Source organism: Theileria parva, chromosome 2 (assembly GCF_000165365.1).
Source record: "Theileria parva strain Muguga chromosome 2, complete sequence, whole genome shotgun sequence".
Classification (NCBI taxonomy): Eukaryota; Apicomplexa; class Aconoidasida; order Piroplasmida; family Theileriidae; genus Theileria; species Theileria parva.
In genome coordinates, this window is record NC_007345.1 from 633,811 (window position 1) to 645,328 (window position 11,518).

The 11,518-nt window shown below is 35.6% G+C and overlaps 7 protein-coding genes across 7 annotated transcripts; 4 read left to right on the forward strand and 3 right to left on the reverse strand.

Annotated features, from left to right (window-relative positions):
• Positions 1-44: 44 nt before the first annotated feature.
• On the forward strand, positions 45-2,271 carry Ddx41 (putative ATP-dependent RNA helicase DDX41; the record flags this gene model as incomplete). The annotated part of the gene is made up of 6 exons (XM_061305363.1): positions 45-428; positions 467-797; positions 828-1,188; positions 1,310-1,854; positions 1,894-2,163; positions 2,206-2,271. 5 exons carry the CDS (start codon positions 45-47, stop codon positions 2,037-2,039), a joined length of 1,767 nt encoding a protein of 588 aa, XP_061161334.1. The 3' UTR covers positions 2,040-2,163; positions 2,206-2,271.
• Positions 2,272-2,329: 58 nt separating this feature from the next.
• On the forward strand, positions 2,330-3,037 carry Rpl27a (60S ribosomal protein L27a-3). The gene is made up of 2 exons (XM_759790.2): positions 2,330-2,710; positions 2,742-3,037. The coding sequence occupies exons 1-2, from the start codon at positions 2,546-2,548 to the stop codon at positions 3,018-3,020; spliced, it is 444 nt and encodes a 147-aa protein (XP_764883.1). The 5' UTR covers positions 2,330-2,545; the 3' UTR covers positions 3,021-3,037.
• A 149-nt stretch (positions 3,038-3,186) lies between these two features.
• On the reverse strand, positions 3,187-5,440 carry TpMuguga_02g00318 (Nucleoporin FG repeat region family protein). Its single transcript, XM_759791.2, has one exon. It carries the CDS (start codon positions 5,264-5,266, stop codon positions 3,230-3,232), a length of 2,037 nt encoding a protein of 678 aa, XP_764884.1. The 5' UTR covers positions 5,267-5,440; the 3' UTR covers positions 3,187-3,229.
• Positions 5,441-5,522: 82 nt separating this feature from the next.
• Positions 5,523-6,471, reverse strand: dtymk (Thymidylate kinase). The gene is made up of 7 exons (XM_759792.2): positions 6,373-6,471; positions 6,255-6,337; positions 6,100-6,211; positions 5,970-6,060; positions 5,828-5,936; positions 5,684-5,793; positions 5,523-5,649 (listed from the first exon to the last, which is right to left on the reverse strand). Exons 1-7 carry the CDS (start codon positions 6,426-6,428, stop codon positions 5,569-5,571), a joined length of 642 nt encoding a protein of 213 aa, XP_764885.1. The 5' UTR covers positions 6,429-6,471; the 3' UTR covers positions 5,523-5,568.
• Positions 6,472-6,486: 15 nt separating this feature from the next.
• Positions 6,487-8,517, forward strand: Cdk6 (Protein kinase domain protein). Its single transcript, XM_061305364.1, has 4 exons — positions 6,487-7,643; positions 7,673-7,839; positions 7,964-8,097; positions 8,129-8,517. The coding sequence occupies exons 1-4, from the start codon at positions 6,718-6,720 to the stop codon at positions 8,501-8,503; spliced, it is 1,602 nt and encodes a 533-aa protein (XP_061161335.1). The 5' UTR covers positions 6,487-6,717; the 3' UTR covers positions 8,504-8,517.
• Positions 8,518-8,703: 186 nt separating this feature from the next.
• On the forward strand, positions 8,704-10,650 carry TpMuguga_02g00321 (uncharacterized protein). The gene is made up of 2 exons (XM_759794.2): positions 8,704-9,048; positions 9,089-10,650. The coding sequence occupies exons 1-2, from the start codon at positions 8,773-8,775 to the stop codon at positions 10,622-10,624; spliced, it is 1,812 nt and encodes a 603-aa protein (XP_764887.1). The 5' UTR covers positions 8,704-8,772; the 3' UTR covers positions 10,625-10,650.
• Positions 10,651-10,725: 75 nt separating this feature from the next.
• Positions 10,726-11,506, reverse strand: TpMuguga_02g02375 (tyrosine phosphatase-like family protein). The gene is made up of 3 exons (XM_061305564.1): positions 11,246-11,506; positions 10,992-11,216; positions 10,726-10,962 (listed from the first exon to the last, which is right to left on the reverse strand). Exons 1-3 carry the CDS (start codon positions 11,487-11,489, stop codon positions 10,742-10,744), a joined length of 690 nt encoding a protein of 229 aa, XP_061162123.1. The 5' UTR covers positions 11,490-11,506; the 3' UTR covers positions 10,726-10,741.
• Between the last annotated feature and the right edge of the window lie 12 nt (positions 11,507-11,518).

Genomic DNA, 11,518 nt, shown 5'->3' on the forward strand with positions numbered 1-11,518 from the left:
TGATTTATTATATACACCCCTACACTGGAATCAGTTAATGTTTAATGCAAGAACAGGAGTCATCGGATAATCAAAATTTACTGATTTCTGATGAAAAGCAATTTTCTTTAGAATATATACCGTTTAAAAAAAGGAAATTATTTGTACATAAACATACATTGAGAGAAAATGAAGCTTCAAACACAAATGGTAAAAATTGGACTAAAAACCTGGATTTCACACCAATATCGGAAAGCAAAGAAACTGAAAAATACTCTGGTGAAGAATCTGAAGAAGAAAAGGGATCAAAAAGAGGAGGAACAGAGGGAGGAGGAAGAGGAAGAGGAGGAGCACGTGACTACACATATTCTATAAATGTTTTGAGTTTAGTAAATGATCAAGCAAAACATGAAAATATGCAAATTAAAGAAAATAATCTTATTGGTTCCGTATGTTAAATTACTATATTTTTCATTCCACATTTTAGGTCACAGGTTCTATTAATTCAGCCCTTTCCCCTGTAAAGGACTCTCCTAAGGCTATAGTTTACAAATCTCCAATTGATTCAATTTACAAAATCCCATCTAAATACCTAACTATTGATCCTAATGTTGTTGATTCAGTCCGAAACGCACTAGTAATCGATGTTTCAGGGGACCAGGTTCCGCCTCCAATTCTGACCTTTGAGGACATGAAGCTTCCAAGGCCTATATTAAAGGCTTTAAGGCATAAAAAAATATTTGAACCCACTAAAATCCAGATGCAAGCGATGCCTGCAGTCTTACTAGGAAGAGACGTTATAGGCATATCCCCAACAGGTACTTTAACTAAGTTTAATCTCTTTTTAGGGACTGGAAAGACTCTTGTTTTTGTTATTCCAATGATAATGCAGTCATGGGAAATTGAGCTCAGACTTCCAATTGAGCCTAGAGAAGGGCCTTTTGGACTTGTAATTTGCCCTTCTAGAGAACTGGCTTCGCAAATTTATGACATAACCAAGTACTTTGCTGAATATATTTCTAAGTATGATCGGCCTAAGCTTTATTGTGCATGTGTTATTGGAGGAACAGGCATTAAAGATCAGGAACATTCCATTAAATCGGGAGTTCACATGGTCATTGCCACTCCAGGCAGACTTAATTACTTCCTAAATTCCAGAATTATCAATTTAACACAGTGCAGATACCTCTGTTTTGATGAAGCCGATAGGTACACACTACTCTCATACATATTCTAACCCATTTAATTAATTAATAATATTTTTAATTAATAAAACTATAGAAAATCTGATATTTTAATATATTTAATTAAAACTGTCAAAAATTTGTAGGATAATAGATTTGGGGTTTGATAGTGAAATAAAGAGTATATTTAGCCACGTTAATAACCAGCATCAGACATTGCTTTTTTCAGCCACAATCCCAAGTAAAATCCAAGAATTTGCTAAATTGACACTGACGAACCCAATTGTGGTCAACGTTGGAGTCTCAGGATCAGCCAACAAGAATGTAAAGCAGGTCGTAGTTGCAGTTCCAAAGGAGTCAAAGCTTCCAATGTTGCTTCAGTGCCTTAAGAAAACACCGCCGCCAGTGCTGATTTTCTGTGAAAATAAGGCGGACGTCGAGATTATTAACGAGTACCTCATTCTTAAAGGAGTTGAAGCATCGGCTATCCATGGAGGCCTTAGTCAAGAGGAGAGAATAGAATCCATTTCAGACTTTAAGAACCATAAAAAGGATGTGTTAATAGGCACCGATATAGCCTCCAAGGGACTAGACTTCCCCTCAATACAACACGTAATCAACTTTGACCTGCCCAGAGATATGGAAAACTATGTGCATAGAATAGGTAGAACTGGAAGAAGAGGAGAAAAAGGTATTGAATCATAAATAATTATATCTAATAATAAATTAGGGCTTGCAACAACACTGTTGGATGGGTCAGAGGACGCTAGCTCCCTTATAAACTTGAAGTGCATACTAATTGAGTCTGAGGAGGAAATGCCAGAATGTTTGAAAAATATACATGTGAGTGAAGACGCACTCAATATAAATTGTTAAAATGAATAACAAAACAGGGAATCTGTGGTTTTAAAGCCTGTTGATATTGCAAAACGCCGGGTCACAGAATCTCACAATCCCCAAAGTTCGAAACTGAATTAGATAAATAATCATTGAAACAAAGGTTTGTTACAAAAATAGTGGAATTTTATATATAAATTTGTAGATGGTGGATTTGAGTGATATGGTTTTAAAGAAATCTTGTAAAATAAATTTATTTTCATAAATGGTGTAATATAGTGATTAACTTTTAAGTTTATAATTTTTTATCTTTACACATTCCATGTCAATTTTGCTTTATCGGGTGATTCCTCTCATGGGGAGTCAATTTCATAGATTTGTAAATTAAAGATATTTCTCTTTAATATCTATATATTTCTTTTTATTATTAGTTTAAAAAATATTTTTAATTTTATCGTAACGGATTCCGTAAAATAATTTATTCATTTTTCCAAATTTGTCAACTTTTCTTTAAAACCCAGCCGTTAATTATTTTTATTGTGAAAATGACAACTAGATTTAAAAAATGCCGCAGACTCAGGGGCCACGTCTCAGCAGGACATGGAAGAGTTGGAAAACACAGAAAACACCCCGGAGGTCGTGGTAAGGCCGGTGGTGACAGTCATCACAGAATCTTATTCGATAAGTTCCATCCAGGTTACTTTGGAAAGGTAAAAAAATTAATTTCACATTTTTACTTAGGTCGGAATGAGGCATTTCCACAAGGTCAGAAACCAGTCTTTCATGAGAACGGTCAATGTAAATCAGCTTTGGGATTTAGTTCCCGAGGAAACACGTAAGGAATATGCAGATAAGCCTGATATGGCTCCGGTTTTGGATGTTATGCAAAGTGGATACTTTAAAGTGCTTGGAACTGGCAATATGCCTCAGCGTCCCCTCGTTGTAAAGGCGCGCCTCTTCAGCAAGACTGCAGAAAGAAAGATTAAAGAGGCTGGAGGAGCCTGTGTACTTGTTGCCTAATTTACTTTCCACTCTAATACTTGATATATATACCTTTTACTATTTATAATATGCCATACTCATCCTATATTACTTATACAATTTAGTTAATAAAGAGATTATACTAAGTAAAATATACACCGTAATAATGTATATATTAGCTAATGTAAAAAATTAGTATAGAGTATAAAAAACGTGAGTATATTAATTTTAAAATTATGTGCGATGTGTTATGTCCTATTAAACGTTCCTAGGCCTGTGTTTGTATTTGGATTATAAATAGCCAAGGCTGTGCCTGGTGATTTTTGCTGGTTACTGGCAAACAAACTTGATCCACCAGTACCGAATCCTGTACCAGTGTTTGTACCAAACCCGGAAGATGTAGTGGTAGACCCGAATAAACCTGAAGTAGTGCCGGAACCAAATCCAGTCCCCGTATTACTGGAACCAAATGTTGTTCCAGTTGTAGTGTTGCCAAATGATGTGCCAGTAGTGGTGGTGGACCCGAATAGGCCAGTGCCAGTTGTGGAAGTCGTACCAAATGCGGAACCAGTGTTTGTATTGCCAAATAATCCAGTTCCAGTAGTTGTTCCAGAAGTAGTACCAAGACCAGTGGTACTACCGAATAAGCCTGATGAAGTGGTGCCAGTGGTAGATCCAAATAACCCACCTGGCTGTGTGGTTACACTTTGTGTGGTTGAAAATAAACCTCCAGGCTGACTAGTTCCAGTAGCGGGAGTAGTTGACCCAAATAACCCAGTGCCAGTTGTAACTGTATTGCCTAATCCTGTGGTAGTCGTTGTACTACCGAATAAACCAGACCCTGCAGTACCACTAGTACCAGTGGTGGTTCCAAGTCCAGTAGTACTGCCGAACAGGCCTGTACCCGTCGTTGTTCCAGTGTTTGAACCAAATAATCCTCCAGGTTGTGTAGTTCCAGGCTGAGTTGTGGTGCTACCGAATAGCCCTGAACCTGCAGTACCTGGGGTTGAGCCTAGACCAGTAGTACTGCCAAATAAGCCAGTGCCAGCCGTACCAGTTGTTGATCCTAATCCAGTAGTAGTACCAAATAAACCTGAGCCAGTAGTACCAGTTTGAGTACTACCAAAGAGCCCACCTGGTTGACTAGTTAAATTTTGACTAGTGCCAAATAACCCTCCAGGTTGTGTAGCCCCAGAGGTGGCTCCAAAGGGTGCAGTCAAATTTGAGGTTCCAAATTGAGAACCGCCAAATAAAGCACCAGTATTAGTAGCGCCCATATTAACGCCTTGAAGTGAAACGCTTTGATTAGGGACAAAGTTTGTGAGTAAATCTTTGATATTATATCCGTAATCCTTTAGGTAAGGGAAGTTCGGGTCATTGTATGAAGAGTTAAAGTTCCTCAGGTAACGGATCTGTTTCTTAACTTCAGAGTGCTGAGAAGAGTCAGATTCAGGTGGTTTTGGCTTATCAAGTCCTATGGCGTTTAAAAAATCTGATCTCAAAACACTAATGTCAGCTGCAATTCCAGACCAAAGGTGTGATTTTAAGTCCATATTAAGTGATTTTTCAGCTTTTTTCAAAAGGTTTGATATCATGTCTCCCAGTGTTTTGATTCTAACATTATGACTGTTTAGAACAGATTCTATAAAGTTTGGTGCTTGGAACACATCGATTTCCTTCAAAAGTTGGACCTCATTCTGGATATACTCCACTTCACTTCGGAACTGTCTCACTCTTTCATACAATTCCCTAGATAACTGGACGTTAATATGGTTCGGTATCCGGAAAACAGACGACATATCGTTTGTTCCTCGAGTGCTAATCACGTTCTCACACAATCTCCTGGACTTTATGGTCACAAGATTCTGAAGGTCCTGACACCTGAGCCTTTCGTTTAAGTCCTCGTTCAGTTTATCTTGTTGCAGGTTTATGTCGTTAAGTGATGTTTTTGCATAGTCAAATGCTGATTGAAATTTGGAGTAAAGGTCATACAACTGTGATAACATAAGGCTAACATTGTTTAAATGCTGTTCCTGAGAAGTCATTAGCACATCCGCGAGGTCAAAATGACCCTTCCATTCTGGAATCAAAGTAGTCAGTTGTCGCACTGAGGACCTAGAATCAAGTACTTGTTGCTGTGGAAAGCTCCCTAAACCTACATTTTGGTAGCCGAGAGGATTATTTAGTCCAGATCCTGGATTATTTAAAAAATTAGATGTATTGCCTAAAAATCCACCAGTGGTGTTGGCTTGGGGAAACTGGTTCTGGTTAAATAGTGAAGACATAATGGTTTATTGTTTTAAAAATCAATCATCGTATTATTTGAATATGTTTGAAAAATAAATAAGGGAGTGGTTTAAGGTGCTGTTGAAACCCAATTGGGTTAAAAACAATTAAAATAAATTATTAAAATCAATTTGAATTTATATATGTATAATATGATACAAAATATGTTAACATAATTATTATATTAACTAAGGTATCGGGTGTGGGAATCAAAGCCTTAAAAAATGAAAAAATGAACATTATTTAGAAAATAAATCAACTGAAAATTATATTATACAGAATTATTTTTGCGAATTATAAGTTAAAAGTGTAGGAAAGATAAGCATTTGTTTGTAGGCTCAATTACTTTTTTCGTAATTGAATAGATTTTTTCATGAATTTGCTAAAGAATTCATTAAAAATATTAATTTTCAAACGTCTCGGTCATGATTCGCCTTGATATTATTCCAATATGAAAGGTTTCCGAATCTTTTGAAAACCTCATACACATTTTCCATGTTTTCAAGATTCTCATAGATTTCTGACCCTAAAATAATATTTTCACGATCATTTAAATTTACCGAAATTCCCCCTTGCGGAAGAACATTCAGGGGCCAAATCCATGTAAAAAACGATATCAGGCTCTACGATTCCAGTATCAGGTATCAAACACCAATTGAAATCAAGTCCCTAAGAAAATGTTTGTTAAAATAATAAACAAACCTCTGCGCCAACCGAGTATGCGATTCCTGAGAAGGCATACCTGTCAGTTATTACATGTGTGCCTGACTTTAACAATTTGATGATTCTATTCCTAAACATGGTTGAAAATAATTAATAATTTAAAAAATACATTACTTCCCATCTGTTTGCTGAAAACAGGAGATGGAGTGCCTGTTTTGGTATTGACTCGTCTCTATTTCCGAGGTACGATCTCAACAGTTTTCCAGTAGGCGTTGTTTTATCTAAATATTTTACACACAATTTGAAAATAATATCAACTCTTACATGGGAAGGTTAATACTTCGTTTTTAATATTTTCCTCTGACAATTTTTGCGATAGTAATCTAATCTGCGTTGATTTTCCAGATCTAAACATGAGTATTAAAAACATTATTAAACTAACCTATCGATCCCCTCAAAGACAATTAATTTGCCTCTTAAAGCGGTTTCCGACTCCATTAATTAATATATTCTCTGATATTAATTTGTTTTCTTACCATGGGGGAGTGTTGATACAATTATAATTAATTTATAATTAATTTGTGTACATTTAATTTATTTTAGTTTTCTGATTAATAAAAAATGATTTTAAGTGTTTTAGACCCATTTCGTCTCCCATTACTCACTTTTTATTGTAATGTGTAACTCTTAACTTTTCCGTATTATTCACTGGTATTATCTGAAATTATTTATACTTTACCCAGAATCTAAAAATAGATTTAATTTTCATTTGGATTCTGGTGTTAAAATGAGTAAAATTTCAATGAACACCTCACTTTCAACTAGTTCAGCATTACCCTATGATTTTGATAATCAACCGCCAAAGAAAAATTCATTTAGCACAGTTCTCGATACAGATGATCATATTTTTGAAGAGGAACTAGATAATTACCTGGGTAAATATGATAATTCCTCGAGTTATATCGACTCCTATGACCCCAATTGGTTCCGGATTGAGAGTAATTTAAAGGCTGCTAACATAGCAGACTTGCTAACGTTTTCCAAGAAGATCGGAAAGGGTGTTTACGGTGATGTTTTTCTGTGTTACCTCAGAAATGAGCCATCAAAAAGGTTTGCAGTTAAAAGAGTAAAACAGGCTACATTCCCAGTAATTAACATATTTGGTCTTGAACAGAATACTATAAAGGAGCTTCACGCTTTAAGGTCACTTAAAAGACCTCATACAAACATCGTAAGACTGTATGACTACTGCTCTGCAATTGAAAATTCACCTGTCGTTAACCCTCAACCGGGCCAATCAGGGTCAGAAACTTCACTTGTTTTTTACTTAATTTTTGAACTGTGTGATATGGACTTGAGTAATTTCATTAAGGAAAATAATGATAGGTATAAAGATCACCAGATTGACCTAATAACATGTGTGGTTAACCAGTCTAAGACTAACGACTTTAGAGTTCAGGACATTATCAACTACTCTCAAAATGTATATTTGAACGAGAAAATGAAGAACAACACTCAGAAAAAGGGGAAAATACCATTGCCAGGCCTTGAGGAAGATATCGCTAAGGTCATAATGTACCAAATTTTACAGGGTCTGGCTTATTTACACTCGAATCGTATAATTCACAGGGATATTAAGCCTCAAAATATCCTTCTTAAAAAGTCAATTGATGACTTTGACTCTTTCACAACTAATAAATCTCCGCAAAAATGGTTAGTTTCACACCATTAACATATTATAGGCAAGTTAAAATCGCAGACCTCGGACTCTCAACTATTGTTCCCGCTAGATACTTATCCTCAATGACTGAAGAGGTCATTACTCTTCTTTACAGACCACCTGAACTTCTTCTTGGAGATTGTAAATACACTACTTCTGTTGATATCTGGTCAGCTGCTGTTACCGTAGGTTTGTCCACACATACCAATATGATATTATTCTAGACTAGTATAGTTATAATATTAATATAATAATATACTATTAATATAATATACTAAGTAATTTTAGTTAATTTTGAGTAATAAATGTGTAGGAGAATGTTTACTGGGTAAACCGATGTTTAGGGGAAGAACGGAGTTTAGTGTTTTAATGAGGATTATAAGCACTGTAGGATGTTCTCCGATATCAGAGGTGGAGAATTTATCAAAACAGTTTAAGTACTTAACGGTAAGCGTTTGGGTTAGTAAAAGGTGTTTAGGAGAGTATTCCACATATTGAACGGGATCCTTACGATAGTTTGAGGAAGATATTCACAGACCACTTTGGAAGGCAACTTATAAGCGAGACTGGGCTTGATCTGTTTGTCAAAATGCTCAAGTTTCTACCAAGTGATAGGATTACAGCCAAGGAAGCCTTGAAACACCCTTGGTTCTCAGACGTCAGAAGGCTTCTAAAACCTTCAGTTGTCAAGAAATATCAAAGCACTGAGAATATCTTTCCTCGAGGCTACAATGATATGATGCCTTTGACTTTCATGGGAAATGTCGAAGAGTTTAAGAAGAAGATTAAGAAAAAACAGCTATTAGATACTGTTTCTGTTGACAGTTATATCACTCAATTCACCTTCCCTTAATTTATTTCAACAAATTATTTCAACAATTTAGTTTTTAGCAAATTATTTTTATAAACCGTTTTATCAAATTATTATAAAATTCTACTATTTTAAAAGTTGACAAATTAAGAATTGATATTTAAAAATCGATGTGTTGAAGTTTTTATGTGTTGGTAAAATAAATGTTGGTAATTGGTATATGCACTCCATGCTCTTAACACTAGAACATAGATTTACTACAAAAGCAAATATATTAAATTACAACTAGTACTGATTTTGATTTATTTTTAATGCCTGCGCTTAACACATCTGGCGATATAATGGAATCCAGTTCACCAAAGATGTCGAGAATCAGCCAGACTAAAAACTCACCAAATCGGCGTAGTTCGCCCCAACCTCTAAAATTTAGATCCTTTGACGCCTTTTACCAAGATTACAGCAAAAAAAATACGTATGAAGTTTCCCAGCACAGGACACCTCTAACACAAAACGCGAGTTCCAATAATAAATCCTCACATTACAACATTATAACAACAGATTCCTCCAAGAAACTTGACAGCAAATGTGTAAGTTTACTCTTATTCATTGTTTTATGATCTTATTTAGGGTGTTTCCTCCGAAGCTTCAAAGCCGAAGGTTACCTACACAATTGAAGACTATAACATTAAAGGCAGGGTAAAGAGGCTTTGTGAAATATTCCAAAAGGCACGAAATGATAATCATTACCGTTCCCAACTTGAAAAGGTCATATCAAACAATAAGCTCAATTCTAAGAAGCCTGTTCCGAGCACTAGTAAACATGTGTCAGATCCACAAAATGACCCTCAAAATTACCAGTATCAACAGCAAATGTGTATAAAGAGGGATCAGAACACTATGACTGAAACTGATTCACTGCAACTTAAGTTTGCTCAGGGCTCTGATTTACCAAATCTAGACCATGAGGAGGTTATTTTCAACACTCCTTTGAGGTTTCAAAGTCCTTCAAGGGGACCTGTTGATGACTATGATTACAGGCCTGGGTATCCATCACCAAAGATTGATTCTCCTCTGATGTCTTCTCAGTTTGTTGATGAGAAACGTGCTCCAACAATTGAAGAAATATCTTCAATGCTTTCTGCTCAGAAACTTACTCCAACATATTCCCAAAATGAGGTTTCAGTCTCCAATACTCTTGATAAAAACGCCCTTATTGATGACATTCTAAACAACTTTATGAACGATCCTGAGTTTTGTGATACGTTCTTCTCAAAACTCGAGACTCTTAACCTTTACAATAATCCTAACACTGCGGAGTTTTCTAAACTCATTGATGAACTCCAGTTCCTAGTCGAAAATGACAGTAACATTGATAATCTCACCAAGCTCGACTCTGTCGACCACAAGAAGGACTTTGAATGGTTCTTTAATCAGCCTAAGGTCTTTGACTTTAGTGTTCAAGATCAGAACAATGCAGTTGATCACAAGCCTCATCTCTTTGAGAATGACTCTAATATCACTTCTTCTACCTCCACTGAGTATAATCTTCTCCTTGAGCAGTCTTCTTCTGATTCCCTAGAATCTCTTTTGGAATCTTCTCAACTTCATACCACTGAAGATGCCAAGACTGAAGTCTCCAATACTGTCGACGCTAATGCTATAGAGGAGTCAAATGTTGAAGATACTCAATTAGTTGAAGATTCCAAAACCGAAGAGGATTCTAAGGTTGAAGACCCCCAAACTGAAGAGGATTCTAAGGTTGAAGACCCCCAAACTGAAGAGGATTCTAAGGTTGAAGAGATTAATACTGAACTCCTTAATGTAGTTGAGGATCATAACATTGAAGACCTTAATAATGAGGATCACAATACTGATGATACTAATACCCTTGAAGACTCTAATGCAGTTGAGGATCCTAATACTGATGACCTTAGTGAGGATCCAAATACCGAAGAATCTAATGTAGTTGAGGATCTCAATACTGAACACTCCAATGTAGTTGAAACTCTGAAGACAGAAAAGTCTGAACCGGTGCCAGTGGTTGAAATTGACTTAATGGAGGAAAATCAGCCAGACTTTTCCGACTTTGAGAAGTTCAACCTTGAATCCGGCTTCAACTCTCATCTCAGCAAACACTTTGACTGGATCAATACTAACAATTAGCCTTGTTAATATTCTAATTCCACTCATACACTAATATTTATAATCATTTCGCACCACTAATATAGTAATAATACTAGTAATAGCATATTTTAGTAGTATAGTAGTAAGATTATGAGATTAGTTGGATTTTAATTTTTTGAAGTACACAATAGTGGAACATAATGACATGGGAAAGGGCAATAATTTGTACAAAATCTGGAGATTAAAGGTAAAATTGTACCGATTAGGCATAGGGGAGGGGAAGGTTTTGAACTTGTCACAGTGTTTAAGGAACTTGAAGGAGGAATTGAGTAATATAACTTCAGAAAAGGATTGAAGAGGATAGAGAAACATGAACACTAAGGAAAAATAAAAAATAAAAACGTACGTTTGTAGTAAAACCATTCGATAAATTCATTTTTGTTGTCTGTGAAGGAATTGTATCTGTTAAGAGTGTCCATTAAATTCAAAAGTGTCCAAATTGACATGTTTACAGTTGACCAGCGATAGTGATTATGACCCTTTAACAACTCGAATGTGACATAATACATAACAAAACCCTTTAAGTGATGAAACAACTCAGATAAAAACAAACTCTTGGAGGATTTGGAGTCTGAAAAATAATAATGTGTGAGGATTTACCTAAAAAGAAAAGAAGATTAAATGAATTTAACACTATTGCCGCTTTGACTGAGGAGTTTACGTAACTCCACATGTCAACTTTATGTAATAGTCCGAAATCAAGTTTAAATCCTTTTCTTGTTTGACTGTACAAATGATAGGCCATCAGGGCTTCGACGTACAACCATGCTACTAACACCAAAGTGTTATAAAAAAGTAAAAACTTTTTTAAACAGCAATCGTACGTTTTTTTAGCATTCGTCATTTCAAATATATACTAAAAATCTAATGTGT

Bases quoted from the DNA above. Each gene is read 5' to 3' on its own strand.
- Rpl27a (XM_759790.2), top strand. From the start codon at position 2,546: ATGACAACTAGATTTAAAAAATGCCGCAGACTCAGGGGCCACGTCTCA. The intron at 2,711-2,741 runs GTAAAAAAATTA...ATTTTTACTTAG, and splicing joins ATCCAGGTTACTTTGGAAAG to GTCGGAATGAGGCATTTCCA.
- TpMuguga_02g00318 (XM_759791.2), bottom strand. From the start codon at position 5,266: ATGTCTTCACTATTTAACCAGAACCAGTTTCCCCAAGCCAACACCACT.
- dtymk (XM_759792.2), bottom strand. From the start codon at position 6,428: ATGGAGTCGGAAACCGCTTTAAGAGGCAAATTAATTGTCTTTGAGGGG. The intron at 6,338-6,372 runs GTTAGTTTAATA...ACTCATGTTTAG, and splicing joins GTCTTTGAGGGGATCGATAG to ATCTGGAAAATCAACGCAGA. The intron at 5,794-5,827 runs GTAAATTTAAAT...ATATTATTTTAG, and splicing joins TTCCGCAAGGGGGAATTTCG to GGTCAGAAATCTATGAGAAT.
- Cdk6 (XM_061305364.1), top strand. From the start codon at position 6,718: ATGAGTAAAATTTCAATGAACACCTCACTTTCAACTAGTTCAGCATTA. The intron at 7,644-7,672 runs GTTAGTTTCACA...AACATATTATAG, and splicing joins AATAAATCTCCGCAAAAATG to GCAAGTTAAAATCGCAGACC. The intron at 8,098-8,128 runs GTAAGCGTTTGG...AAAGGTGTTTAG, and splicing joins AACAGTTTAAGTACTTAACG to GAGAGTATTCCACATATTGA.
- TpMuguga_02g00321 (XM_759794.2), top strand. From the start codon at position 8,773: ATGCCTGCGCTTAACACATCTGGCGATATAATGGAATCCAGTTCACCA. The intron at 9,049-9,088 runs GTAAGTTTACTC...GATCTTATTTAG, and splicing joins AGAAACTTGACAGCAAATGT to GGTGTTTCCTCCGAAGCTTC.
- TpMuguga_02g02375 (XM_061305564.1), bottom strand. From the start codon at position 11,489: ATGACGAATGCTAAAAAAACGTACGATTGCTGTTTAAAAAAGTTTTTA. The intron at 11,217-11,245 runs GTAAATCCTCAC...ATTATTTTTCAG, and splicing joins TAATCTTCTTTTCTTTTTAG to ACTCCAAATCCTCCAAGAGT. The intron at 10,963-10,991 runs GTACGTTTTTAT...ATTTTTCCTTAG, and splicing joins CGAATGGTTTTACTACAAAC to TGTTCATGTTTCTCTATCCT.